The 26,896-nt window shown below is 29.4% G+C and overlaps 7 protein-coding genes across 7 annotated transcripts; 5 read left to right on the top strand and 2 right to left on the bottom strand.

Annotated features, from left to right (window-relative positions):
* Nucleotides 1–5,345: 5,345 nt before the first annotated feature.
* GO595_010964 (ABC transporter family protein) lies at nucleotides 5,346–7,115 on the top strand (the record flags this gene model as incomplete). Its single annotated transcript, XM_067913700.1, has 1 exon — nucleotides 5,346–7,115. The coding sequence occupies one exon, from the start codon at nucleotides 5,346–5,348 to the stop codon at nucleotides 7,113–7,115; it is 1,770 nt and encodes a 589-aa protein (XP_067769702.1).
* A 2,050-nt stretch (nucleotides 7,116–9,165) lies between these two features.
* On the top strand, nucleotides 9,166–12,351 carry GO595_010963 (uncharacterized protein; the record flags this gene model as incomplete). Its single annotated transcript, XM_067913699.1, has 1 exon — nucleotides 9,166–12,351. One exon carries the CDS (start codon nucleotides 9,166–9,168, stop codon nucleotides 12,349–12,351), a length of 3,186 nt encoding a protein of 1,061 aa, XP_067769701.1.
* Nucleotides 12,352–13,092: 741 nt separating this feature from the next.
* GO595_010962 (surface protein) lies at nucleotides 13,093–15,426 on the top strand (the record flags this gene model as incomplete). The annotated part of the gene is made up of 1 exon (XM_067913698.1): nucleotides 13,093–15,426. One exon carries the CDS (start codon nucleotides 13,093–13,095, stop codon nucleotides 15,424–15,426), a length of 2,334 nt encoding a protein of 777 aa, XP_067769700.1.
* A 1,541-nt stretch (nucleotides 15,427–16,967) lies between these two features.
* Nucleotides 16,968–17,963, bottom strand: GO595_010961 (condensin-2 complex subunit D3-like; the record flags this gene model as incomplete). The annotated part of the gene is made up of 1 exon (XM_067913697.1): nucleotides 16,968–17,963. One exon carries the CDS (start codon nucleotides 17,961–17,963, stop codon nucleotides 16,968–16,970), a length of 996 nt encoding a protein of 331 aa, XP_067769699.1.
* Nucleotides 17,964–20,793: 2,830 nt separating this feature from the next.
* GO595_010960 (uncharacterized protein) lies at nucleotides 20,794–21,894 on the top strand (the record flags this gene model as incomplete). The annotated part of the gene is made up of 1 exon (XM_067913696.1): nucleotides 20,794–21,894. The coding sequence occupies one exon, from the start codon at nucleotides 20,794–20,796 to the stop codon at nucleotides 21,892–21,894; it is 1,101 nt and encodes a 366-aa protein (XP_067769698.1).
* A 581-nt stretch (nucleotides 21,895–22,475) lies between these two features.
* GO595_010959 (exodeoxyribonuclease III) lies at nucleotides 22,476–23,384 on the top strand (the record flags this gene model as incomplete). Its single annotated transcript, XM_067913695.1, has 1 exon — nucleotides 22,476–23,384. One exon carries the CDS (start codon nucleotides 22,476–22,478, stop codon nucleotides 23,382–23,384), a length of 909 nt encoding a protein of 302 aa, XP_067769697.1.
* Nucleotides 23,385–23,589: 205 nt separating this feature from the next.
* On the bottom strand, nucleotides 23,590–24,555 carry GO595_010958 (sel1 repeat family protein; the record flags this gene model as incomplete). Its single annotated transcript, XM_067913694.1, has 1 exon — nucleotides 23,590–24,555. One exon carries the CDS (start codon nucleotides 24,553–24,555, stop codon nucleotides 23,590–23,592), a length of 966 nt encoding a protein of 321 aa, XP_067769696.1.
* Nucleotides 24,556–26,896: the final 2,341 nt, after the last annotated feature.

Here is a 26,896-nt window from a genome sequence, read left to right as displayed (position 1 = left end):
TTAATTAAACAAATGCCAAATAATTTCTTTAACTTTAATGATAAATTTGCTTATGATTATACTGAATATGGTTATCCATTAGAGAATTCATTTAATATTCAAATTCCATTATCAAAAGATTTAGTGCAAACATTACGTAGTATAGTATCAAAGACATTTCAAACGGCATTATTTGATAATTCTGATAAACTCATTAAATATTATGATTCAATAATGTCATATGATTTATATGATTTGAAATATTATCGGAAAAATATGGAAACGAAATTATTAAAAATTAATTTTACTTTAATCCCTACAACATTAGAATTCCAAGCATATCAAAGATATTATTATAATATGAAAAAGTTAGAAGAAATAATTAAAAAATCAGAAACTAATTATGTAAATATAACAAATTCACAAAAATCTAATGAAATAATATTAAATGTAATGAAAAATAATAATATATTAAAGAGTTATATCGAAAATATTAATCAATTTCCTACAAATAAAAATTATAATGTACAAATAAATTCTCAAAATATAGCTAAAGAACAATTTGTACAAAAATTCTTTGGTGTACAACATCAACGTTTCGAGACAACAGAAGAAGAAACAGCTAAAACTATTATAGAGCTTTCTAAATATGGAAAGAAAGTCATTCAACCAAATACATTATTCAGTGATACAATTAAATATATATTATCACCTAAAACATTTAAACAAGAAATTAATATATTCTCCAAACAAAACGTTAATTTAAATCCACGTGTCTTTCCATATGAAACCTTAAACATTGATAAATTAATTAAAACATCGAATAATAAGAAAACTAATCAATATAATGTACCTAATAATTTAATATCAGTCATATTATTATCATTAGATTATGATAACATTGATTATAATCATATTATATTTAAGTTATTAACAAGTAAAATTGGTATTAATTATAATGATCAATGTCTTAAATTTAATATTAAAATGATTAAAGTATTACAAAAGGCTTCACTTTTATATAATATGTCACCACATTTCGTAGGGACAATATTAATTAATACATTTAATCATATTACATTTCCTATTGATGAAGATACACTTAATTACTTAAAAGAATTATCAAAGAAAAAGAATTTATCAATTATCATTGCACGTTATATTGTAGCTAATTGTATTGGTTATGTTAATCATCAATTTATATATGGTAAAGAGCCAACACAAATTAATGAAATAATAGAAATCATTGAGAATTGTTATAAAGTTAAATCCGATTATATCTTAATTTGGTTATTACAAATATTAAAACCAGATATTAAATATCATTTAGAAAAAATTACTGCATTTGTTGAATTAAGTAAAATTAATCCATTAAATTATACACATCTTGAATTAAATATACCGAAAGTTAAATCATTTAAAGAGTTTTATGATATTATTATCACCGAATTCATATGTAATGGATTAATTAGTAAGAAAGCAGTAACAACAGAAGTCACTGTTAAAGGATTAGGAATGTTAGAGTTGTCTGGTAAAATGTCTGATATAATATCGAAGTTTATAGTCAAAGGATTAAATGAATTAAATTCATCGATTGACAACAAAATCTTTATTGAGTTTTCAACTAATTTCATCATTAATCCAGAAAATGAAAAATTCGATGAATGTTTACAAAGTTATAAAACTATTTTTGGGAAACTTAAAGAATCGACACAAAACAATTTATTAATTATAAATCAAAATCAAATTAATAACATAATAAATGGCGAAGGGTTTGGTAATTCATTTCAATATATAATACCAATCTATGAAGTAATCAAAGAAGTATTTGTTAATATAACTAATGATATTATCAATAATAAACAATATGCAAATAAAGAAAACATGAACAAAGTAAAACGAATCCAATTCGTATCAAATGAAATAATTCCATTCTTAAAAGAGAATGAGCCATTTATACCAATTGATTCATATAATGACTTAATGAAAGAAATTTCATTCATTATAACAAATGGTTATTCCAAACCTTTAACGACTAATGATGGATTCAAAGAGTTCATTCAATCAATCCATGAACTAAAATATGTAACAACAATTATGGATAATATGTACCAAAGGATTTACAAGCCTGTAATGAACATACAACACTTGGATCAAATAGCTGATGTCGGTATAGGAAAAGATATAACAAACGAAAACTTACAAATCATCGATTTGCTAAGCCAAAAAGTATCGGAAATTGTGAAGAGGGAAGTGCCGAAGGAGAAACTCATCGAATACATCGGAAAACTCGCGGCGTTCTACGTGAAGAAGAAACTGCCTGTGGTGCAACAGCAGCAACAGCAGCAGCAGCAACAGCAACAGCAAAACATAAAAATCCGAAAATTACTAAATGGAAGGAGACTGAGCATGACTATGAAAATGAGTCCGCCAACACAAAAGAAGGATCTGTCATCTTCATCATCGTACGACGATATGTTATCGTGCTCGATGTCAGATTCGATGTCAGATTCGATGTCGATGTCGATGTCATAGGTAAACATTTAGTTGAAGAGAACTTTGTCTTATAAATACACTTTTTGGAAACGTTATGCAAAAGTGCTTCTTTTCTGATTGGCATCGAACGTGTTTAGAAGTTTGATGCACTTGTGGCGTTTTGCAGCCACTTCTTCTGGAGAAGTGTTTTTATGGACAGAAGATATGCTAAAATTTCTGTTTGCTTACAAATTATATAGAATTATATGTTTTATTTTCATTGTTTAGTTGTGTGTCTATAGACATTTCATCTTAATGTTTTGAATATTTTACCTTGTGAATGAGTGAGCTTGTAATTAATGTACTTAATTAAAACAATGATTTTTATCAGTTCCATTTATAGATAGATGTGTAACATTGTGCAATACAAAACCGTCTTTTTACATAACGTTTTTTGAAAAGTGCATATTCATATTGGAAAAACAGTAAAAGGTTTGGAGGCGAAACAACTATTTGACATTGAACAAATTATATTTAATTTAATGAAAGATAATTTAGATTTGGCAGTTCATCAAACAATGAAATTATTTGATTTAGATTTTCCTAATTCATTTAATCTTTTAATATGTAATTTGGTTTACAATTCGTTTTTGTCACAAAAGAATACAAGCGATATATTTTTAAGTTATTTAACGGAAATTCAAGCAAAAGAAGAAGAAATGAATAAAAATAATTTAAAAATAATTCACATGTTTGTGAATTATATATCGAAAAATAAATCACAAGAATCAAATTATCTGATAGAAAAAATGATTGAACAAAATTTAATTGATGTAAATATAGCAAAAGATATTGATTCAATCTATTTTGCTCATTACAAAACAGAAAAAGAAAACATAAAAAGAAATCCTAATGATTTATTTACAAAAACTTTTCTGGAAAATTATGAAAAACTTTCAAAGAATAATTGGTCACTTCATAAAAAGTATATAAGAGAAGGACACAAACCAAATAAAATTGCAAGAATAATTCGAAATGATGAAATAGAAAAACTTCAAATAATATCATCACTCACACATTTTGATTATGATCAATTTATTAAGCCATCACTTTATGAAAGATGTTCATTTATTAATCAAGAAAATGTTGCATTAATTGATTATGCAGCATTTTTTGGATCAGTTAAATGTTTTAAATATTTACTTATAAATAATGCAAAATTAGAAAACACAGGTAAATATGCAGTTGCAGGTGGAAACCTTGAAATTATTCATTTATGTGAACAAAATCATTCATCATTTGAAGGTGCATATGAAACAGTAATTGAATTTCATCAAAATGATATCTTTAAATATCTGTATGAAAATAAATTAAAAAAAATCAACAATTTAAATAAGTTGGTATATTCTTGTATTATCAATGCAAATTATGAAATTTTATTTTTTTTAGAAGAAGAAATGAAAATTAGTGATGATATTATTAATACAGCAGTAAAAATTGGTAATTTATATCTTGTTAAATATTTTATTCGAAAATATCAAATTCCAAAAAATATTCTTATTTTAGCATCTTGGAATAACCAAATAGATATAATAAAATTACTTGTTGAGCAAACGGGAATTGATATTAATGCTAAAAATATTAAATTATTTTGTTTAATGTTATCAAAAATAATTGTATGTTTCAAGATAATATTTGGAAATCATTCAAATTATTTGAAACAGCACTTATGTGCGCTTGTTGGAATAATAACATAGAAATTGTGAAAATACTAATTGAACATGAAGGAATAGATATTAATACTAAAAATTTTTATTTAACTAATAAAATATTAAAAAAATATATTTAATATTTTTATTTAATATTTGGAAATTGTTTTAAATGTTTGAAACAGCACTTATCATTGCATCTGCTTATGGTTGCATAGAAATTGTTAAATTACTTCTTGAACAAAAAGGTATCGATACCAATGCTAAAAATATTTATTTTTTTTGTATATATTTTATTTTTGTAATTTGATGTTATTAAAAAATATTTGGAAATTATTCAAATTATTTGAAACAGCACTAATGCGCGCTTCTTGGAATAATCACAGAGAAATAGTTAAGTTTCTTGTTGAACAAGAAGGAATTGATATTAATATCAAAAATATATAATTAGTTTTTAAAATATTTATTTAAATAATTTTTTATTTCAATACAATATTTGGAAATTATTAAAATTATTTTGGACAGCACTTATGCAAGCAACCCAAAATCATAACATCGAAATAGTCAAAATTCTTCTTGAAAAAAATGTAATAAGAGAAAATACTTCCTCAAGATAAACAATGAATTTTTATAAAATGTTTTGAAATGTAAAAATAAAAATTATCATGTATTATATGAGGTTTGCATTTTTTTTTTTTTGAAAATTAGATAAGAATGATTAAGAGAAGATAATTAATTTATACTTATATACGAAATCTCATTTAATTTACATTTTTCATTTTTTGATTTAAAATATACAAATTATTTGGATTTGCCTTTCATGTTGAAAAAGAATTTTGGTCTAACGTGCTCTAGTGCTAGTGGAAACAAAAATATATGCTGAAAATTAAAAAAAATTGTTTTGAATTTGATCAAATTTGGAGAATATTTTTGAAGAATAAATTTATTTTATTATGTGATAATTTTCATATTTCGTTGATCCCTGAAATTGCAGTTTCATTTTTGTTTATTATCAAAGTGTGGCTTTGTGTTCTTCAAAATTTTTCAGCTGAACCAATTTTTCAGAGCAACAGAAAATTTCAAAAGAAAATTTAGTCAAATTTCAGTATTAACCCGCAATCCCAAATTTAATAATTCAATTTTCAGAAGGTTGTAAATGTGGGGCAAACTCACCTCATTTTCATGGAAGGTGGTGCCCAAACAGCAGCAGAAAACGAAACCCCGATTACAAATGGATGCGAGTACTTTAGGATAATGAGATATATCAAAAATAAGTGGGCAGTAGTTATAACAGTTTTTCTTCATTTTACTGTTGGGGCATTACCTGTAATAATGACAATATTAATGGGCGATATGGTCGATGTTTTTTCAAGTGATAATTTTCTAGAAGATTTTATCCCAGTAATTTTGAATATGGTTTATTATGTTATAGGTATGTTTATAGCAGGAGCAGCTTCATTTGCCATTAGAACGTGGTGCAATTCAGCGTTTGCAAGAGATTTAAGAGATAAAGTTTACAGGAATTTGGTTGAACAAGGAATAGATTTCTTTGATCGGACACCAACAGGTGTACTTATTGGTAGATTATCACAAGAAATTACATTGATACAAGAAACTTATTATGAAAAACTATTAAATTCTTTTCAAAAGACAGGCGAATCTCTTGCTGGAATAATTATTTCATTTGTAAAATGTTGGAGACTTGCATTTCCTGGAGTAGTTGTACTTTTATTCTGCCTTTTAATTTTTGTAATTGGTGACAAAATCATTGCAAACATTTGGATAAAATATAATGATTGTTTAACAGCTGCAAATAATAAAGCAGAAGAAGCAATTTCATCATTTAGAACAATTAAATCATTTGATAATGAAATTTATGAATCAGCAAATTATAAAGAACAATTAGATTCTGTTAATAATGTTTTCTTCAAAACAGGCATAGCACAAGGAACAAAAGATGGAATTATAGCAACACTTTCAAATTTAATGGTTGCAGGCATTTGTTATTTTGGTGGTGATCTAGCTATTAACAAATCATATTATGGTTATCATAGTGGAGATATTTTCATAGTTTTCTTCTCATTAATTATGGCAGTAGATGGATTAACACAAGCAGTTTCCATTTCTAATGATATGAACAAATCTGCAATTTCAGCTCAAAAAATTCTAGAACTTATTGAAATGAGACCTGAAGTTGATCGTAAAGAAGGTGATAAACTTAAAAATGTAAAAGGAAAAATCGAATTTCGAAATGTATATTTCAAATATCAAAATACAGAAAAATATGCTGTCCAAAATCTAAGTTTTACAATAAATCCTGGTGAAACAGTAGCTTTTGTTGGTGAAAGTGGTTGTGGTAAAACAACAACACTCCAATTACTTCAAAGATTTTATGAAATCGAAAGTGGACAAATTTTAATTGATGACCAAGATATCTCAAAGATTTCCGGAGTTGATTTACGATCACACATTGCTGTTGTTCCACAAACACCTGTTTTATTCTCAACATCAATTTTGGATAATATTCGTTATTCAAAAGAAGACGCCACAAAAAACGAAGTCATCAAAGCAGCTCAAATTGGAAACGCACACGAATTTATTACTGAGTTACCAGATGGTTATAAATCAATTGTTCGACAAACAAGTTTAAGTGGTGGACAAAAACAAAGAATTTGTATATCAAGAGCAATTCTAGCAAATTCACCAATATTATTGTTGGATGAAGCAACTTCGGCTTTAGATACAGAAAGTGAAAGACTAATACATGATTCTTTAGAAAAGTTTAGGAAAGATAGAACAGTCATTTTGGTCGCTCATAGATTAGCTACAGTAATAAATGCAGACAGAATTTTATTGTTCCAAAATGGTCAAGTGGTGGAAGAAGGAACGCACCAAGAATTAATAGCTAGAAATGGTTTATATGCTGACCTAGTTAAGTACCAATTACAATAAATGTAAGATAATCAATTGGTTTATCTTTAAAATTAATTTTAGCATAGCTGAATAAGTATAGGAATTTAAAAGTTAGTTCTGATATATTAAAATTATAACCTATTGAATTTGTGTAAACAGAGCCATTTTTCTACATTTCTAAATAATTAAGGTATAAGTACTTTCACAACTTTTTATATAAATACTCTATGCTTAATAGAAAATTAATACTCAGTAAATAATATCATAAATAAGTCCTGAAGTTACATAAAAACCCATCGAAAAAAACATTACAAAAAAGTGACATCAGCTTTTATTGAAAATCACAGTCGAAATTTTCACAACTACTGTGAAATTTTCAAATGGAAAGAAGCCAACTACTACAAGAAATTCTTCAAAACGAATGCAATGGACCTTTACCAAGTTTAGATGAAATAAAGAATATGAACGATTCACAAAAAGAAAAAATTTTCCAAAATCAAGAAAAGATTATTCAACTTTTTAAAGAAAGAATAACGGAAAAGATAAATTCTCTAAATCAAAAACTTAAAAACATATCAGAAGAAATCGAAACACTCCAATCTCAAACAGTAAATGATCCACAAATTACATTTGTTGATAATGAATATTTTTCCAAACAGAGTACCGAAAAACAATTTGAAATAATTTATGAGCAAATTAAAAATACTCGCACACTTTGTGCAATTGATAAAATGTAAAAAAAAGTTTAAAGATTAATCTTTTGTTTTATTTTCCACAAAATTTTTCATAATTATTCAATAATTAGTGATAAATTATTTGTACCATGGGGGATTTGTTATACATGCTAGCAAATAAACATGTTTGTCAAAATGTATTATACCAATCATCAAATTGTGGTGTTCCAAAAAAAGGGTCTTCATTAAAACTCTTCACTTGACTTTCAATTTTGAAATTCCAAAGGTCATCATCTGTATTTTGAAAAATTTGGCTATTGAAGAAATTATCAAATAGCAAATTTTCATTCTGTATTTGTTCTACCGGCTGATCTGTGATTACTTTTTCTGGTTTTTTTGTCTTCTTTGTCTTCTTTTTTGTATTTGTAACATTTGCTTCATCAATTATAATTGTAGGTGGTGAATCTTCGACTTTTTTTTCTTCATTTTTGCTATCTGAATGAGCACTCTTATTCAAAAGGTAAAAAGATCCATCTGCTTTAATTCCGCATCTTGATTTTAATGAAGAATACCATCTATTTTTCACACAATTTTCACTTCTTCCATTTAATAACTTTGATATTAAACCCCACCTTGTCCCCATTTCATTAACATATTTAATAACTTGAAGATCTTCTTCTTGTGTCCAAGGATCAAATCGATTAATTGGTGATAAATAATTGATCCATCTGTCTCTACATTGCCTTGGTGTTTTTCCTGTCATCATCCTTGCTATTTCAAACCAATTTGAATACTTTCCTGTTTGTAAAAGTTCAAACATTAACTTATCATCGTCCGGTGAGAAAACTCTTCTTCTACAATTATCAACTTTTGTCAAGTCATTCAAACTAATTTGTTGTAGTTCGGGTCCGATGTCAATATCCCAAGCAGATCTTTCTCTGCTCATTTTGTACTATGAAAAATTATTTGTCAGGTATTGTTGGCCTCACACAATTGAAATTTTATTTCAAACATTAGCTTTTTAAAATAACTACACAAATTTGATTGTCCGTCAAATTTTTTTGAATTAAAAAATCGCGGTTTGTTGTTTATTCAAAAAGTACTGCTGAAAAAGTGCAAAATCTCTTCTCTTTTATCCCTTTATTAAAAGAATTCGACTTCGTAATTTATCTATTAATGTGAATTTTATTTTGTCGATTTCAATTTTTATTTTGAAGATTGATTATTCATGTTATTTAGAAAAATATAATAAATTTTTTCTTTACAACACTTTTGCGTAAATTCAACCCGTAACGTTTTTATTGTTTCAAATTTATTTTATCATATAAATCTTTCAATTTTTTTTGTCTAATAAAATCGAGTCGATATCGTTTTAACGGTCTACGTAACGGGCGCCTAAAATAAACGGCGCACAAATGAATGTTAAAGGTTTTAATGCAGATGGTAATGTTACAGAATTAAGAGTTGCATCTCAAAATGAAAATATGGTTTCTCTTTCAACACGTTTTTCAAATGCAATGAGTACATTTCCACAACCTGAAACAGAGGAAGCATTACTCGAAATATTAAGTGAACTCCCACCAGATAATGATTTTAGTAACATTGTTCGTTTTCAATGTCAACGTGAAATTGCCAAGTGCAAGATACATAATGGGAAATATGATGAAGCAATTCCATTTTTAATTGAATCTCTTAAAACAGATGAAAGCCGCACTGACATATGGGCACAACTTGCTATGTGTGCACAAAAAACTCAAAATTTAAATTTATTTAGGGCAGCCAATTCACGAATTTATCAAATACGACCACAAATTCAAATAGAAATTGAGGACCCACCACTCCCCTCTTTATGTATTCCAGATGAGCAACCACATTTTATTGGCTTTAACCTTGCCGAGCCATGTTGGCGATTATTTCTACGAGTAATTGAAGATTCAATTAAAACTAATCCATATGATGTACCCGAATTTGTTATACCAGGACAATTACAGTTAAAAAAACCACTACCAGTCGAACTTTTTCATCCACCACATATACGTCTTCAATCAGTTCCACGCATTACCAAACAACAAATAGTTAAAACACTTGGTGGGTGTTCACTTGTTGATTTCTTTTCTAATTTTATTGTTCAAGAGATCAGTGCATGCACATGGTTATTTAGTTTGCCACTAATCATTTTGGCATCACAAATCACAAATGAAATTGCGAAACTTCCATTTACAAATGAAATCTGTCCGAAAGACATTAGTAATAGTTTAATTAACATTGGGTTAAATCCACAAATATTTAATGAGTTAACACCAGCCACCAAACTATTTTTAGCTGAATTATCATTTGTTTATCGTGAAGATAAATGTAAAATCTTTTTATGCGATGTAAATCCAGCAAATTTACATTCACAAAATGCACTTTTACGTATAGCATTTGCTACACTTGAACAATCAATTCGTAATAATTTACCATATCAAACACTTGAAATCCAACTTTTAGCATGTCGAAAACATTTAGATAAAGATTTATGTATAGCACATGCTGGTGTTATTATAAATAATCAATTATTAAGTGAGAAAGAGAAACAAGTTAAAATATTAAAACAAATATCAACAAATACACAAATGGATAAAGATGAAGCAATACAATTATTTGAAGAGCCACAACTATTATCATTTTTATCATTACAAAATTTAGTTTCATTATTTTTAAACTTTGATCTTGATACCAAAAAAATTGTATTTTCACAATTCTTAAAGTTATTACCTGATTTAATACCCAAAAGTAAAAATGAAATTGAACATCTTTCACGTATCTTTAAGATAATTAATGAACCAATGGATGATGAATGTATTCAACAATTATCACAAATCTTTAAATCTTTATCAGATTATGGTGCGCCACCAGAAATAATATTCGATTCAGCATTAGCATTAGCTATAGCTTCAATTAATAATCCGGATGCACCTTCACAATTATCTAAGATCCATAAACATTTAGGTAAACTTGGCGTATGTCATTTACGTAATGGTAAATTCCTTGAAGTATTATTAGATGTATTAATACCGAGAGCAGATGAATATGAAAGTGAATTAACATCTGCATTCACATGTTATTTTAGTGATATGCCATTATGTAATATTAATCATCATAGTCATTTACAATTTAGATGTTCAAGATTTATACAGCCTTATATTGAACATGCTTATCGCCTCGAAAACAAAACAAATATTTCATTGTTTGTTCCTTATTTAGGTATTTGGAAACATTGGAAATCTGGTTGTGGTTGTATTAAATCTATTGATGGTTGGCGAATGTATAAAGTGATTAAGAAAAAAGAATCACTTTTATCCAAAACTGTATTACCAAATAATTTCACGCCTCAAACAGTATTAGAAGATTTACTTCGAAATGATCATGAACATCATGGAGAAAGTCAAATAGCATTAGCTCGAGTTTTATTACATTCATATTTATCTAATACATCTACGAATAATAATGATGCCTCAATTAATAAGTTAAATGAAGCAATCCAATTACTTGATAATGAAAATAGTAATTTACCACAATTACAAATGTTAAGGGCTATTTCTCATGCATTAAAGAATGATGATCCTTATGAAGTTATTCAAATGTTATTAAGAATTCCTCCGTTTGATAAGCCTAAAAGAGAAGCTCGACGTTTATATTGGTTAATTCGTTTAATGGTTGAAACAAATCAAATTGAAGATGGATCACAAATAGCAAATGAATCATTAAAATTAATACCAACATTACAAACTGATTTTGCCGTGCCTTTATTATGTTATACAGCATTAATGACTCATGATACAAAATTACTTTCTAATGCTATTTCGACATATTGTAAATCACGTGTAGTTAGTCCTTTACCTTATATATTCTTAGCGAAAGAAAGTCCACCTAAAGAAGCGTTTTTATTAATCAAGAAAATCGTTCGACCGAATTGTTTAAACATTAATAATTTCTTCCATTTTGAATATAAGCCACCATTTTTAATGGAACGTATTGATGATTATAAACAAATTCGACATGATATATTAGATATATTTATTAACTCTGCTTGCGCTTCTGGTAACTTTAAGGAATTAATGCGTTTGTTCCATCCAAGTGGTTTATTAAATCAACGTCCAAGTAAAGTATTATCACAAAACCAAAGTATATATGGAATTAATCGACAAGATATATATGAAAAATATGTACGAGAATTATCCAAAGTTTGTGGCGTGAAAGGAGATGTTAAAAAGGAATACATAGAAAGAGCTATAGACGCGTTAGCAAGAGGTACAAAAATGAATTGCACTGACTCTTTAATTGACGCACTCGAAGAGTTGTTGTCAATTATGTGGAAGAGACAGACTGGAAAAGAGCCAACAGAAGAAACAACAGTACAACAATTAATTAACTTGATTAATGGTATCGATGATGATGAAAATGAAGAAGAAGATGACGAAGAAGAAGATGGAACATTTGTGGATGAAAGTAGTGATGATGATGACGACGAAGCAAGTGAAGCAGACGAAGTGGATGATGATGAAGATGACGATGAGGATGTTGACGAAGAAGAAGAATTAGTAGATGAAGATGAGTAAATAAATGTAAATTCAACATATCATAAATCTTAGAAATGTTTCTTTTGGTTCAAGTGTTTGCAATGTGTAATATCAAATATTGGAGAACACAATAATTTATTAGGAGATATAATACTTAAAACAAAATTAAGAGCATAAATGATGTAAAATGATTTTTGAAACAAATGAAAAAATCACTTTTGAATTATTATAGTTTCGGTTAGACAATTTTTTGATATGCAATTTTTACGAGAACGGTAACAAATTCTGTTGTATTTCAGGATACGTTTGACATTCAATTTTTTGGCATGCACAGTTAATTAATTTTTATCGTCCTAAAATTTGATGAATTTAAAACTTCCTTCAAGCTATGCTCCAATTGACGAGCATAACTCATTCGGTGAAGTAGAAGTAAAAAATTCAGCATTTTTTGCGAAACCAAAAAGATATTCGATTGATTCAGTAGGTCCATTTTTTATCTTTACATCCAAGTCACATTTAAGAGCAAGTTCTTGTTTTGTAATCTTTGCTCCAAATTTCACACTTGGAGGAGGCATGTATTCCAAAATTGAAAACCAAAATATTGAAATTCAATCAATCCAAGACCTATCATTGAGATTTCCCTTAACTTTCCAATCCAAAGAAAAAGCCAAGGAGTTTTATAACAAATACTGTAATATACTTCAACATAGTGTCTCTTTTATATCGACATCAACATTTTTCGAAAATAGTAGTGAAGATCTTGAATGTCTTTTCCCAGACATGAAAAGATTTACAAAAGTTAATGCTAACATAACACATCTTGGTGGATCTCTTAAATTTCAATTATTACGATATGATACATCATCACTTGGATATGAAGCCATTTTATCACCAAGCATCACAATCACTCCACTCCTTGAACAAAATAAGCTCGTAGGACCAATGGAAGTCCAAAATTGTTTCAAAATCACGAAAATCAATCAAAAAAAACAACAAGTTTCATGCATCCTCAAGTGCCCATCAATGCAATCCATGATTAACTGGGTGATTTGGATCTACGGATACGCCAACAGAATGCCAGCTCCGAAGAAAAATTTTGCGCCAAAGCGAGCCGCGCCGCCACAAGAGGCAAAGCCGAAGCAGCTGGAAGAGCCAAAAAGGCCTGCGCCTCCTGCGCCACAAAAGACAGTTACTCCACCGCCAGAAGCAAAACAAAAGCCTCCGGAAGAACAGCCAAGAAAACCTGCTCCACCAGCGCCAGCAAGAAGACCTGCGCCTCCTGCACCAACAGCAAAGCGGACCACACCGCCGCCAGAAGAACAGCTAAGAAGACCTGCTCCTCCTGCCCCACAAAAGACAGTTACTCCACCGCCAGAAGCAAAGCCAAAACAAACAGAAGAGCCACAACCTAAGGTTAGAATTAATACACCGGAAGCTCAGCAGCAACCTCAGTTATCTGAAATCAAAAGCAAAATTGATAGCCAACGCAAAAGAGAAGCTAAGTCCGTCAGCATCTCGCCTCTAAAAATCGCATCCCTTGTTGATGAGAAGCCAGCTGCTGAAGCCAAAAAAGAAAGTTTGCAAGACAAAGTGATGCGGCTGAAGCCCAATGGGCCACCCCAAGATGCAAAACCTCCCGAAACCGCCGAAGAGATCAAAACCGTCGAAAACGTTCCCGAGGAGACCGTTACGGCAAATGAAGAAGAAATTTTTGCAGTCGAAATCCCAATTGAAGTAACATCGATAATACCCGATGTCCCAATTGAAGTCTCAAAAGTAGAACATAAGGTTGAAGATATAAAGGCGTCAATTCAGGAAGAACATGAAATTCTTAATATTCCAGAAACAAACGATTTACCAGAGCGTCTAGAAAAACTCAAGAAAAAGCGTAGCGCTCAGCAAAAAAGAGAAGTTTTCAAAGTTCCTTCTTTTGAAGAGATTTCAAGAAATGTGAAACTATCAATTTCAATGATGTCACAATCCATAGATTTAATGAACTCTTTTCTTAATGAGCTTAGCGACAACATCAATGATCTTACTTTGTATCCATATACAGATAAGCCAACAGATGATTTAATAGAACACTCAATTATTACACTACAAACCGAAGTCAAATATGATTTCTCGAAAGAGTTCGACTTTTCAATCAATCCAGAGTTCGATTTGGATGCCTTTAATGAGAAATCAGAACCTGACATACAATATATCACCGAAATTTCTATAATTGATCAACAACTACGTTTCGTTGATCAAGTGTCACACAACAACGATCAAATCACGAAACATTTATGTTTTCTTCTTACATCTCTTCTTCTTAATGGAATGAAAAACTTTACTGGAATGGACTCTACCGAACCATTAGTTCCATTATTCCAAGAGGTAAGTGTTTTCCTTCCTGAACTTGAGCCAATTTGCGTTCAAATGGAACAAGAGAAAACGACCGTTAACCAGGCTCTTATCGGCGCGGCGGTTATGCTTGAAAATAATTCTTTCGGACCATTTTTACATGAGTTAAAACGAAGCAATGACTGTCTTTTAAGGTATTACTCTAAGACGGCATTGATTCGGAATGATGATTTCTTAGAAACATTATTGATTTCTATTGAAAATATGTTTAATACACACTCTTTCACAGTTTCTCCGGACCCAAGTATTTACCAGTCCGAAGGCACTGAAAACATCCAAAAATTCATTTTGACACCTGCGTTTGAATATTTAGATATTGATGATATTTTCGAAAAAGAAAGTGATGTTGTATCGATAATATCATCGCAATTTTACAATGGCTTAAAGCCAAAAATGCTCGGATTCCTTGCAGATCCATGGTCTGTAATAACCGATGTTTCCTCAATCAAACGATATCAAAGTGCAGAATGGAAAAACTTTGTACAATCTTTAAGTCCATTCAGGAAAATGAATTTTGTCGTGAAGTCAAAATTAGAAGAATGGATCAAAGAAGGATTAAAAACCAAGCAATTACATATTTGGTTGCTTTGTATCATCATTAATCAAGATAAAGTGCATGAACATTATTTCCCAGAAGCGACACTTGCGGATTTGTATCGGGCAAGATATTTTGCTCAGAAAATAGCCATCTATCTGAGAGACTTTTGAAAACTAGTTTATGACCATTCTCAAAATTCAATGTGATCATAATTTTTGAACACAATTCATTGAAATTTCAGCGTTAAAACGTTTTTTATTAAAAAATAATCAAATTTGAAAACTTTTTCGTTCTAAGAAATAAACTTGAAATAACATCCTACAGTGATTATAAATTTGTCAATATTCAATTATTTGTATGTTTTATTCAGTGTAAATCAACTTGATTTTTCGTTAACACAAAGCAATTGAAATTTACGAAAGTAAAGTGGAAATAACGAACTCTCAGTTGGTTGTAACGATATGGACGTTCGGAAAAATCTGGAATTCAATGGGTCAATTCAAAACTTTCCAGATGAGCCAATTGACGAATGCTGTAAATTTCTCATTTGAAAACAATAGCACAACTGGACATGCACCAAAACGAAAAGCACTACCGGATATATTCACAACATTTCCTGCAATTAAAAATACAGATCAACAATTATTTAATTTCGATATCGAAACTGAAAATCAATTAATTGAAAACCAAGATGACACAAAAGAATTTGACCCAAGCGAGAAAAATATAAATCCGTATGTTTCTCTAAAAATCTTGAATTTCAATTGAAGTTCAAGATATTTATAATTAAAATCTAACACATAGACATATGCTTGGCTTTGCTCCTTTTGGTGATTGGAAATCACAGTATGTTTCGCTCCATGATATTCGGAGACTTTATTTTTCAAGGAGGAACGGTGCTGCGAGGCATTTTCATTACAAGCTTTATAATGCTGTGAAAATAACAGAGAAATATCCGAGTTCATATTCAATAGTTGGCGTAATGTTGATTGGAAAAAATCTTGTAAAAGTTAATTCAGTTGTGTTTGGATCACTCCTCGGCATTAGAGCGTATCAAGGCGGGCTATTCCATAAGCAAGGTAACTTCGTCAGAAATGGATATAAACAGATACTGAGGGAAAATATTGATCCTTCTGTATTGATGAAAAAAGCTGATATCACAGATGTAGATGATTACGAAGTTCGCATCTTTTCAAAGAGTACAGATGAAATTTAGTTCTGTTTTTTCAAAATTCCATTTTTTTTAATACATTCTTCCGGTTTCATAGAGAAAAATTAAACATAAAGGTCAATACATTTTTGCGGTCATTTCCATTTGTTCTTCTTTTGCTTGTAGATTGTAATTACTTCAACAAAAAGTAAATGAGCTGTCAAAAAGTGTTCTTTCAATTGAACGGTTCAACGGTTGGAAATCAACCAACGGCAGATAAAAATTCAATCGAAGCAACAACGTTTTTGAATTCTGAATTCTAATTTTAATTTGGCTGGCGACTTCATAACGAAATATATATCTATAACAATGTTTATAAGCAAAGTATTTGATGATCATTCTGACTCTTTCCTACAACATAAAATGGTATATAATTCAATGGGAAATTTGTGTTTTCTTACGCAGAAAAATGTGAGAAAAAGTCAAAATTTTGACTTTTGAAAAAGTATTTACAAAAAAGTGCCACTGCTTTAAAGATATTTATTATTATTTACATTTATATTAATCCAAATCATTTGCATGTTTTGGTGTAGAAAATTCCATCTGTCGCTTGCTTCTTGGAGGCGTTGCAAGTAATGCAATTTTTTGTGACTTTGGAGAACTTAACAAAGAACGTGGAGTCGTCGCGATCTTTGATAACAACGGAGAAGTGTACGGCATATCTTTCTTTGGCGTTGTTGGGGGTGTTTTTTGTTGATCGACTTCTTCTTCTTCGATTGATTCCATTTCATTTTTCAATTCTACTGCCAAAATTGGTTCAGATTTTTCTAATTGACTTAACAAGTTTGGATGTTTCAAGCAAATCTTTTGATAAAATTCTTTTAATTTCTTTTGACAAGGCGAATGTAAATTTCGAAGTAATCTATGTAATTCATTTAATGTTGGTAACATTGTTTGTATTATTTTGTTATGTATATCAATCATAATTCTTTTACTAGCTTCAAATACTGAATCAGAAACAGGGTCATCATTAATTACTTCGACTTCTGTTGATTGTTTCATTTTATCTTCAAGTTCATTTAATGAATGAATAACATCTTCAAGGACAACGCCATGTTTAAACACGTCCAATTCTTCTTTAACATATCGTTCTAATACTTGTGTGAATAATGCTTGAATTAATGTATATGTTGATACTTCATTTAACTTAGAGATTAATAATGATAATGCTAATTGTCTTCTTTTTGTTGAATTAATTTTAAAGATTCGTTTTTCTTCATTTGTTTCACCTAATAATGGTAAATCGATACAACCAGAGAAATAATAAATCGTATCAATGAAACTATCAGATATTATTTTAGGGAATTTTTCTAATATTACACTTAGACATGATTGAGCAAATAATGCTACTTCATTATGAACATCTGTTATAGCATATACATATTTAAAGAATAATAATGGTTTAAGTTTAAGGAAATCTTCGACAACTAATCGTGTAATTACATGTAATGTTTGATGTTGAACTATTGGCGATTCATCTGCAAATGAATTAGTCATTAATTGTACATGTGGATCGACTAATGATGAATATTTTACACATAAATCACATAATACTATTAAACAATTACATTTAACTTTAGGATCATTACTTATAACAAGTTGATGTACAAATGCTGATACAAATGATATTGATATATCTTTCCTTGAAATACAAAGTTTACCTAATGTTATTGTAGAAATAGCTCGAATGTTTTGTGGTATAATTGTATTATTTGGTAATTTATTTGTTATTAATAATTGTAACCCATTAAAGTCATAATCCATTAATATTGATTTACTTATATTTGATATAATTTCTCCTAATAAAAATATTATATTATTTAATGAATTTAAATCATTTGATTTTGTATCTTGTGATTGTGCTAAAATGTTAATCCTTTCACAACATATTTGTAATAAACTTCTCCATATTTCTGTTTCTCTTTCTTTTAATTGAGATTTTATTATTTTTATTAAACCATTAATTAATTTATATTGATTATGATATGAATCAATAACTTCATGAATCATATTTATAGAATCTTCTTTAATATTTTCGTCTTTAAATTTAATATTCCCTAAAATAGAATAATATTCTGGTGGTAAAATATTCCTTTGATCCCACATTTGAATTAATATATTTGGTTTAATATGTGATGATTCTACTGATGAAAGAATTTCTAATAATTTCCATATTTTTATATTATCTTCATCTTCATCTTGTGTCGTAACTATTTTAATAAGTGAATTTGTTATATTATTTAATGGAATTGCTTTTTGTTTAATAACAATAAAAACATTTTTCATTATTTCAAAATGTTCTTCATTCATATTCTCAATGAAATATTCTTTTCTACCTTCAATAATAGGATCAAATATATTCTTTTGTATTGATGTTATTGCTTCTGTTTGTACTGTTTTTTCGGAATCCATAACACATGGTAATACTGTACTAAGCCAAGCTTTAATTAAATTATTATCTTTTGGGAATTTTCCGATTGATGTACTTAATATTTTAATTGCTGATTGTCGTATACTAATTGCTCGATCTCTAACTCTATCTGTTAATAATTCAATTACACCAATTGGGATTTCATTTAATGAATTTTGTATAATTGAATTTAAACAATTTAATGCGCTTTTTCGTACAGTTAATTTTTCTTCTTCAATTCTTTTCTTTAATATATCAAATAATGAATTATTATGATCTATAATATGTTTAATTACTCCTCCATATTGATTAGTATTAAACATTGGTATTAATTGTGATAAACAATCTAAACAAATAGATCGAACTGTTGGTGAAATATCAGTAAGTAATGTTTTAATACTTCCCGAAATTTCCATTATAATTTCGGCAGTATCTTCTCCAATTTTTTGTGATACTTCATCAATATTCATTATATATAATTGAAACATATATAAAGAAACACTTCGATTCCCAATCTTATTCGATTTGGACATTTTAATGATGAAATCAATGATGTTCCTTGTTTCTGAATAATGTATTGATAAACGAAATATGATATAACATGCACTTCGTCGAAGATGTGAACGTTCTGGCGCTCTTAATAGTAAATGTTTACATAATAATTCAAGTCTTTCATCATTCGGTAGGAAAATTCCTAAACAAAACTCAAGAAGTTTATCACGAATCCTTTCAAGTCTTAAATTTAATGTATTAGTGTTGAGTGCAAATTGAAGAAGTAATATATCAACAAGAAATGGTAATAAATAATCAATTTGGTTTTTTGGTAATTTTTTCAGAAGTGTAATTGCTGAAGAAAGAAATTGATTATTGTATTTATCAAACTCGACTCGAAAACCTGTCATTAATTTAGCAGAAATTTCAATAAGAGCTATAAGGACTTCTTGACCAAGCATTTTAGAAAAGGATTCATTGAAAAATTGTGATATCATTTGAAATATATCATTGGCTAAATCAAGTTGTAACTTTGTGGAATTATTAAGTTGAGCCCCATTGGCAAGAATTTGTTGTGCTGAGATAAGAATAGATAATATATGATTAAATAATATTGGATTCCATATGGTTGAAGAAGGCTCCATCCCAAGAAGAAGTGTGTATATTCTTGCACCATATGGAAAAAGTTCTGTTTGTTTTGTGAGGAGAATGTAACATAGCACTTCAAATAATGATGGTGAGATCTCTTTTGCACGTAGTGTTTCCCAAACACTAACCTGTTCTGGTGATTTAAATAAATGGCGAAGTTTAGATTCTAGTTCAGAAAGAGTTCCAGGTGTGGAATCATCTATTGATAATAAGTTTAAAAAATCTTCATCAATATCTCCTAACTTCATTGCACTGATAGATTCAATTCCAACATTATTAAGACCAAGGGCGTCAAGAGAATCTGATAAAAAATCAACTGTTTTGTCTACATCATTCATTAAAAATTATTAATAAACGGCATTATTTGTCACTTTTTATACTCACTGCAATTTTCATATAAAAAATAGTTACATATTTATTTAGGTGGAAAACTATATTATATAAAATGGTCCAAAAATTCATTAATAATAAGTTTCTCTTTGTTATTATCATTTATATACAAGAAAAATTATTGATTCTAATAAAATTAATCGTGTTAAATGAATATTTTTAATCTTCATTTCTGATTTTCTTCGCAAACGTGAACTTAAATGTTATATTTATATGTAATGAATTGAAGTTATAATTAAAAATTCATTAGGTATTTGTTCCAAAATTTCCCTCTTCAAATAACAGCACGATACATTTTTTTAATAGCATAAAGTATAACGATAGGTACGGTTCTGACTTTTTTGTTCTCAGGGGCGCCCTAGATTCCACTAGTTCGCTTCTGCATAAATGAATGGCAGAGTCAAACAAAATGTCTCCAGCCTACAGCCAGAACACTTTGACCCTTCCTCACTTATGATAGACTCGAACGCAATACTTATAAACTGCAAACGACTTACTGTTTCTTCTGATTTCAAACCAGAAATGCTTAAAAAATACAAAGAAGAACTCCTTAATGTACAGTCTATGCTGATCAATTACTCAAGGCAATATGAAGAAGGAATACAACAAACGAGAAATTTAATTTGTAATTTTTCAAGACAACTAAAATCAAAAAACTCAACAATTAACATATCCAAACCATTAAACATCAAAAAATCAGGCGAATCTAAAACTCCATCAGCCAATCAAACTCGAACTATAGACAAACCTCCTTCTCAAAACGAAAAGCAGCCAGTTAGTCAACTTGATGTTTGGCTTCAACTTGAGCCATTATTTAAAAAATTACCTTCTCGACAAGAATTAACAACCATTTGTCATCCCAATTACAATTTTGATGTTCTCCCAAAGCGTCAGCATTGGAGAGATTGCTTAGAACCATATGTTGAAAGAACTCGAAGAGAAACTAAGAAAAAGATTTATAGTCCACCACCTCCTCCACCTCCTCCAACAGAAAAACTTGATTACTGGAAAACAAATGCACCTCCTTTTCAAATGGAAGAAGCACAAAAGCAAATCTCTAGTACAATGCACTATCTTTTGAGTGCATTTGTTGAAGCGAAACCGATCAAAACCGAAAAAAACGCAAATAACGATAGACAGGGGCCCCCCATTCACATGCTGCCTCCTGAATTACCATTTGATGATTATTTATCTCATTCTTTTGATGAGAGATTGGAATTTGAACTACAGGCAGTTGGTTTGCAGAAGCCTGATAATGATGAAGGCGAAACTCTTCCATTTGCAAATGACATTACCGAATATCAGAAAGAAATAGAAAAGAATCAGAAAATCATAGATGAAATAGAGAAAAATATTTTGGATAATTTAGACAAATACAAAGAACAAGAAGAAAATAGAATAGAACTAGAAAATACTTTTTATCGAATGCTAATGGAATCACAGAATTCTGGAAATGCGACAGGAAATGCGACCGGAAATGGAAGTTAATGTTTTAATATTTGTAAAAAATCATGTTAATAACTAAATAAACTAATTAAATGTTCTTTTTTATGGAAAAAATTATACACTTATTATACGATCTCTGTTTTGGTTTTTGAATGAAATCCAATGCGTTAAAGAGCACGTACTTATTCATTTAAAATAAGCTTTGATATAAAATTAATATTAACCATTAATGGTTAGTAATTTTGGAAGGGTTATTACAATGTTTTAAACATGGGATATTTAAACAACATTTGTGTGTTTTAGATTGGGGTTTCTTCGCCATGATGTATCATAAGCAAGAGTTCTTTATCTTTCAAATTTGATCGCAAAAAAGTAAGAGAAAAATGCACGACCCAGATCATAACTATTTTTCTTACTTTCAAATCATAGTTGTTAGTAATGGTTTTATTATTTCTTCGTAGCTGTAATAAAAAAAAATCAATTATTCGATTTATTTATTGCTAATCTTTAAAACAAAGAATTAATATAGAAGCAGTGCTTGTGGTAAATCTTTTTGTTTTTCGTAGATTGAAAGTGACTTTTTGCTTAAATTTTAATTTTTTTAATTAACTGACCAAATTTTTATGACCAATTCCAAAGAAACTACAAAGTCAATACTAAAAATAATTACAATTAATGCGTCATCTTTGAGGAGCGCTTGGGATAAAGGATTTAAAGAATATCTTAATACAAATTCTCCTGATATTGCATGTATACAAGAAACAAAAGTTTATTCTGGTATCAAGCCACCACTTGATAACTTTTCCTTTGAAGGTTATCATTCGTATTTTTGTCATTGCACCAAAAAGAAGGGATATTCTGGCACCGCAATTTATACAAAAATTAAACCAATCAGTGTGTGTCAAGGTATCAATGATCCAGAGGGGCGTGTTATTCAAATGGAATTCACCAATTTTTATTTAGTTAATGTTTACGTTCCCATGGCCGGAATGAAACTTGAGCGTTTATCATATAAAGTTAACGAGTGGCTCCCTAAATTCTACGATTATTTAGACTCTCTTAAGCAGAAAAAGTCTGTCATAATTGTTGGTGATCTAAATGTTGCTCATCAAGACATCGATATATTTTCACCAAAAGGACACGACAAAACAGCTGGCTTTACACCAGCTGAAAGAGGATCATTCACTGACTTTCTTTCACGTGGTTACGTTGATGTTTTTCGCACTTTAAATCCAGATTTACAAAGTTTCTCTTTCTATAGTTATAGATTCAATGCCAAAGCTCGTGGCCGAGGCTGGAGACTCGACTATGTTGTGATGGACAAAGATTTATTTGCTCACGAAGGTTTAGTATGTGGATGCTCCATCGAAAGTACAAATTTCAGTGATCATAGCCCTGTTGTACTATTACTTGACAAGGAAAAAATAATGAATAATGAAACAGATAAAAATGTTGAAAAGGCTGAAGTGACTGAAATAAATGGAAAAGAGGGAAAACCCAAAGAAGAAACACCAGAAAATGAGAACCAATAAAAATGTTTTTTATCTATTTTTTTTATAAAAAGAATTTTCGAATTAGATTTTAAAGCACCAAACATTAAGTTTTTGCAAAGGTTTTAGATAATCTAAAAGTTGTATATCCATTTTATAACGATACATTTTTGAATTCTTTTTGATACGAAATGCTCAGAATTATCTATCGTAAAAGCGCGTTTATTTTTAATCAGTTTGGAAACATTCACTTTTGTCTCTTTATTACTCTAAAAACAACATAGGAAATTGCAGCTACAGCGACAGCACCAGCTGCAACAAAAGGAGTTATACTCCTTTTTTCTTCGGGGAAATCTTCTATTTCTGGATTCAGCTTTTTTGCCTTTTCATAGTATTCTTTTGCAAGTTTCATATTCTTTTTGACCTTATTATCTCCTTTTAGATAAATTACATACATGCCATAAAGAGAAATAGGGCTTTCATATTTTTGATAGTATTCAATGGCTTTTGCAGAATCCTTTTCTTTGAAGAGCGTGACTCTCGAAAATGGAGAATACAACTCCCCAAGATAGGAACTTGCCTCTGTTTCTCCCATTTCGAGAGCTTTGAGAAGATATTGATAAGCTTCTTCGCAATTAGAACTGTATGTCAAAATAGCTCCAAGGTGGAGCAAAGAGCTAGAGCTGTTGTACTGCTCAGATGCAATTTTTAATAGTTCAATTGCACTTTCTGTGAATTCTGGATTTCCTTGATTAAGTAAAGTAATAGCAAAAACGTTCATTGCAGGAACAAAGCGAAATCCACATGCCATCGAAAGGTATGTAATAGAGTTTCCATTAGGATTTGAAAAGGATAACACATAAAGAGTTTTTGGATCCATAAGTCTGTTTTCTGGATGAAAGTCAATAACAACAAGGGGCCACTCGGTGTCTTTGACCTTTTTTAGAACAAGAACTAAATTATTACCTGAAAGAAATAATAAAAAATCTGAAATTTCTTCCTGAAGAACACCACAAAGAAGAGGTGGCCCATCTTCGAATGTAACGTTAATTACTTTGTTATCTTTAAGTTCTACGTTAACCATATCTTGTGAAAATTTGGGAGAAAAAATTGGAAACATGATTTTAATTTCATAAGGAGAAGATTGGTCATTATCCCAGTCATACATAGATTGAAATTCTGGATCAATGACGGGAAGTTTCCGATCAAGCATTTTGTGCTTTTTTAACGTTCTTCATATTTGTACGAGAAAACTGTTTTTTACAGAATATAATGTATTAATCATCCAAATATTACATATCTAATTAACATCAGGCTTCCTCCCTAACTCAGTTGGTTAGAGTGTCAGACTGTTAATCTGGAAGTCGTGTGTTCGATCCACACGGGAGGAGATTTTTTTGATTTTTCATGAATATTGATTTTTTGCGTCCGAGAACCCGATTTTCGGAAATAACTCCCCCAGGGCACTCGATTGATACCAGTTTTGTTCGGTCGGAAAAATTATCAGATAAATATATTGCGGAAAAATCCGACACTACTCATGAAAAAACGGCACAAGACCACAGGATAGAACCGATTATTGAAGAGGAAGCTAACCTCGAACAAAAAGAAAATGATGAAGATTTTGTTCTTGAAATTAATCAAGAACTTCCATTTCAACAAGAAATTTTATTAATACGAGGTCGTCATTACCACCCAACACCAACAAGCCCAGAAGGAACACCATTACCTCCACCACCAAATTGGGTGATTATTTCATCAGACATTAATATTCTCAGATTTTTACCTATACAATGTAATGACTCGAATGGGGCTATTCTAGCACGAGGACAAGCCATTATTCAACATGATATATTAAGAATTAATACCCACAATCCTCCCATTCCTACAACGATAGAGGAATTTGACAGAGGTCTACTCGATTTACGTCCTATTATAGGACCAAACAGACTTAGAGAATCCCCGTTTAGATTATTTTGGAATGATGAACAGATTTCTCACATTAGGAATGAAGCTCAGATCATTGTGTATAATATTCTTAATCAACAACAGATAAATATTAATTCTTCTAATAATACTTGGAATTTATTACAAATTAATTGCAATTATGATTTTTCGAAAAACTTTATAAACTCATGTTCACCAGTTCAAAACAATACCAAAATTGGTTTTATTGCATTTGGTCAAGATAACAGATCAATTAATCAAAATAATGCAACTTTTAATTTTACTAATTCACCATTTGTTGAAGAAACAGAAGATATTCAAGCTCAGGCTATTACTTATGATTTGGGTTCAGAAGAACCTTCATTTGAACCCGAACTCGAATTTCCAACAATAAATTCTGATTATCAAAATTTTCAAGTTACTCCATCCTTTAATCCCGGAAATATCACAACTAAATCAGATTCATTAGAAGTTATACCTAAGAGAAACATTTTAACTGCTAGTCCTAGAATTGATAAATTACATATCAGCAAAGTTAATAACATTATAACAGAAGATGCTCAAGTAGATAACTTAATAAATAAACCAATTATTAATACTATTACTTCCAACCCGATTAATGAAGAACATAAAGTAATACCTATTAACAAAACTATAATTTCTGAATCAATTAATGAAGAACACAAAGTTGAACCATTAAATAAAACTATAATTTCTAATCCAATAAATGAAGAACATAAAGTTGAACCAATTAATATAACTAAAACTTCTAAACCTTTGGTAGAAAGTCATACTAATGAACCAGTTTATACAACTAAAACTTCAAATCCTATATCTGAAAGTCATGTTGTTATACCAGAGTATCAAAACGTTACTTCAACAACAACTGTTCTTTCTCATGATATCAAAGTTATTGAAGGTTGTAAAACTTCAGTAGCTAATGTTGAAAGTTTGAAAGTTACTGTTAATGAAGTGGATTTAACTTATGATGCTGAAATTCCTCAAATGAAAATCAATATTATCAAAGAAACTAAAAACAATAGATGTTATAGTCCCAATTTTGGAATTTAATTATATTAGTGTTCCAAAATTTTTAAAAATTACTAATTTATCTACTTTTTCTTCAGATGATTCAAATTACAATGCTTCAGATACTTATTCAGATGATAATGTTAATCATATTACTTCTACTGATACTTCAAATAATGATCCATCAAATAATCCTTCTTTTCCTGATCCTTCTGATTCAGAGGGTTCAGATGATTCAGATTCCGGAATTGATGATATTAGTGATTTATTACCAGATGATATTATTTATAATAAATTAATTAGTGACTTAAAACTTTGTAGATTACCTGATGATATTAAAGATTTTATTAATAAATGGAAGAATTTAAATAACTTAAATTGTTGGAAACATGAAGATATTAATTTAGCTAAACAACCATTAATTCATATTATGATTAGAGAAAATAAATGGTGTGCACCAGGTCAATTCCCTTGTCAATGTGAATGTTATAAATTAACTAAATCAGGTAATGATTTGATTAGTCATATGACTAAAGTTCATAATCATAAACCTGATCAAAAATCATTTATATGGTTGC

The sequence above is a fragment of the Histomonas meleagridis genome (assembly GCF_020186115.1).
Source record: "Histomonas meleagridis strain 2922-C6/04-10x chromosome Unknown scaffold_61, whole genome shotgun sequence".
Taxonomy (NCBI): domain Eukaryota; phylum Parabasalia; order Tritrichomonadida; family Dientamoebidae; genus Histomonas; species Histomonas meleagridis.
Note: the sequence above shows the minus strand (reverse complement) of the source record. Positions and strands in the feature narration are given on the sequence as shown.